At 25.7% G+C, this 3,861-nt stretch overlaps 1 protein-coding gene across 5 annotated transcripts in view; it reads right to left on the reverse strand.

Annotated features, from left to right (window-relative positions):
- The window catches only part of LOC106682742 (glycogen-binding subunit 76A), a 36,389-nt gene that overhangs the window by 22,761 nt on the left and 9,767 nt on the right, over positions 1-3,861 (reverse strand). The window contains exon 1 of one of the 5 annotated variants that reach the window (XM_014423767.2): positions 2,723-2,891. The exons of the other annotated variants lie outside the window; for them this stretch is intronic. Within the exon in view, the coding sequence (XP_014279253.1) occupies positions 2,723-2,734 (12 nt within the window). The 5' untranslated portion in view covers positions 2,735-2,891. Of the gene's footprint in view, positions 1-2,722; positions 2,892-3,861 lie in introns of those variants that run through there. 5 annotated transcript variants of the gene reach the window in all.

Here is a 3,861-nt window from a genome sequence, read left to right on the forward strand (position 1 = left end):
TTATCAGTTATATTTCTAACTTTTATTATTTACAGTTTATTAACTTAACTACAAAAACAACATATTGTTTTAATCTGGAGTGATTATATTATATTTATTATGTTAAATATAAAAATTGCCGTTTTTTTAATTTTATTTATTTATTTTGAGGGAGCATCAAAAATAAATCTATACATGATTCCATTTGTAAGATGTAGTTTTTTTTTTTTGCCTTTCTACAGGATCCGATTCTACGCTAATCAACCAATAGCTCAAATACGACGAATACGAAGACGTAAATTTAGATGTATTAACATTGTTAATAGCCAACAGCCATAAATTGGGATGCAGATATGTTTTTTAAAATTGGGTATGCATATGTATAACTAATATATATATTTTAATAATAAAATAATTTCTATACGTATATTATTCCCGTCTACAATTCGAGGCAAATGCCAACAGCCATCTTAACACTTGCTAATTACGCCTATGTGATTTCAATTCATTTATATAACTCCAGTGATTTTTTGGACACATCATTGCTATACTACAATTTCCAAAAGATAAAAAAAAAATTCTTTTATTAAGAAGTAATTGTCAATTAATTAGTTTCCAATAAAAGATTAAATTGAGAAACTCATTAAATTTAAGAACTCCATAAAAATATCATCAGAAAGTGAGAATGAAAAGGAAAAGAAGAAAATTACTTAATACAGCGAATTCAGTTACATTAAAATAACTGAATGGTTAAGGGGAAGAATGTAAATTTATTAAAAATTATATCTCTATAAAAATATTTATTGTGTTAGTATGTTTAATTCCATATACGCATAACATTATGGGATAATAACTATGTGAAACATTTAATAAGAATTATTGAACTTTTCTAAAATCCTCAGCTGAATAATTTAAATCATATTAAACGATATTCTTGTCCGGAAACCTTCATTTCTAGTCGAAATATAAATTCGTTATAATCTATAAGTAACATTTATGGTAAGAAAAACTCAGATTCGAATTATTTTTAAATTATTTCAAACTTCATTAATATATCTTAACCATATAAAATATAACTGTGTATATGAAGTAATATATATATAACCTATATGGTTCATTATAAATAATAAACCGAATGAAGAACCATAACGGAGGTATTAAGAACAAGGAATACAAGACGAAAGGAAAAAGGAAATAGGAGAGGTTAAACCCAAGGTACCAATTTATATTTTCACTGTTAAGGTCGTTACTCAGGAACTGCATCTGGGAAGTATCTCTACTTTCCTGGGGCAGGGTTACGTCAGTTCCAATTTGCAAAAGTAATTACGTATAAAGTAAAATAAATATCTCATATAAAAGAAAACACCGATTTCATAATAATTAGAGCAAATAAAAATTAATTTCATACGTCAATTCTATTACAAACAACTCACTCCTCAAATAATTGTTTCGATTTTTCGGCACCTAAATGAAATATTTTAGAATTATGACAAATAATGCTTGCTTAATATTTGACACATAATTTCAAATTCTTGCCAATGTCATGGGCGACAAAATTGGCTGGTGATCAGACCAATTTATGGAATGACTCTATTTATCTAATTCCTCACGAAAGGAATTATATTTAAGAATACGCATTATATTTAAGATTTGAACATAGATTTATTAAATTAATATATTTATTAATTAGAGATTTATCAAATATATGAATTAAATATAAATTTATATTTAGAGATTTGAAGTTTTTCATTCTCAGCATTTATAAAAAAATGTTATTTACAAAGGAGATGTAGAAAACTATTAAAACATAATCACCTCGAAACACTATAATTTAGACCTCAAGTAAATGTTTTGTAACTATAAATCAAGTCATAAAATAAACAGTTTAATAATAAAAACTATTTTTACTAACAGTTGTTCTTAGTTTCAGGCTTATGTCGGAAACTGAAAATTTTCGTAAGATTTCAGATTTGACAAGAAACTATTTCTTTCTATTCCAAAAATATTTTAAAATAAAATGAAGGAGACAGCTGTATTTTATTCAATTGGCATTAATTTGCATTATAAAAGCTCTAAATAGTAAACAGCTGTTAAAGAATGTCTGTTTTTAAAATGAACCTAATAAAAAAGTAATGAGAAATAAATTTCAAACTGAAAACTAGTTTTGTTCATTGGGCTCTTAAAATTCAGGAGGTACAATAACTCTTTCGAGTTGAAAATTGAATATCATTTTCAGTTTCAAAATTACTTAACAAACACTTGACAAGATTTTCTAAAAATCACAAATGTTGATGATAATTTGTGTATACTCATAATAATGAAATACCGTTTAGAATTTACATATTTCATAAATTTCGAAACATTTTTATTTGCCAAAAAAATTAAAACTTTTCTTTCCGGATACATGAACTCTACAATTGAATGATGTATCTTATTTCAGAAAAAAAATAAGTCCTTATGAGAATCGATTTATTTTAAAGAATAAAGTCAGAATTGAACAAATATAGGATGTTGTATAAACTGTATTATTTTTAATATGTTATTAAAAAAATTATTATTTTTATATTTAGGAATAATGTAAGGATTTCATCGAATACAAACTCTGCTCGAGACTGATTTTAAAAAGGATCATCGCGGAAAACGTAACAATGTAATTTTTTAATCTAAAAATGATATGATTCTGAAATTTATGGGTCATTTAAAATAAATAATAAATACACAATTTACCGTCTCTATTGCTAACCTGCTCTTGCATATTAAGCACTCCAACAAATAATTTGCACTGAAACACTTGTCAAAGCATCATCATTGAAGTTCGACCACAACATTTAAGCGCAAACCACCGACTTACGTTAACCACGGAATACACTTTTCGACTGACTATATTTGTTGGAAACTTACTAAATCAAAGTTCAAGTACCGGTTAATAAAGAAACCACTTGAAGTTTGATAGAGCAACGGGCCAATTGGTTTCGTGTAGCACTGTTGAGATTATGAGTCAGTACAGTATTATAGTTACTAAAAGTATCTACACATGGCCGGGTTCAAGTTTTAAGATCTTTTCATAGGTTATTAATTAGTTACAAACAAAAGTTCAATTTTACAGAGCTTTGAGACTCACGTGCTAAACTTCAAAGATTTTTCCACTAAACCGTGATGTGCAAAGTAAGAAACCTATAAAACAATAAACAATTGAGAAGTAAAGAAAAATTAGTCTATTTATTTCTCGAAAATTATAATTAAAAAATTGATGGAAATAAAATAAAATTAATTATAAAAAATACTATGGATAATTAAAACTAATTAATTTATTATTTAAATTGATATGAAATTTAAATTAACATCGAATTTATTTATAATCTTAACACTTTCTTGAGACTGGTTAATATTGTTTAAATAAATAAAATTTTATCCATTTTAGTCTCAAAACATTTTTATTCTATTTATAAGTCTGATGTTTCGGCCAATTCGGCCAACCTCAGGGACAATCTTAATACAATGTTAGAACTAAACCATTTAAAAAACAACTTCTTGCAGAGCATCCTGCCCAGGTCAATCCAACAAATAACCATAATTAGTCAATTTTTATTTTTATTTTAATGCGAAAATTGAATAATTAGGGTGATTTGTTGGATTGACCTGGGCAGAATTGTCTGCATGAAGTTTTTTTTAAATAATTTAGTTCTATAATTGTATTAAGATTGTCCCTGAGGATGGCCGAATTAGGCGAAACCTCGGACTTATAAATAGAATAAAAAAATGTTTAGAGACTAAAATGGATCAAATTTTATTTATTTATTTTATATTTACATTATTATATTGATATTGATATTAATATAACATAATAACATTAATTTAATATAATAGTATTAATGTAATATA

This window comes from Halyomorpha halys, unplaced genomic scaffold (genome assembly GCF_000696795.3).
Source record: "Halyomorpha halys isolate HHAL.00 unplaced genomic scaffold, Hhal_1.1 Scaffold438.1, whole genome shotgun sequence".
Taxonomy (NCBI): Eukaryota; Metazoa; Arthropoda; class Insecta; order Hemiptera; family Pentatomidae; genus Halyomorpha; species Halyomorpha halys.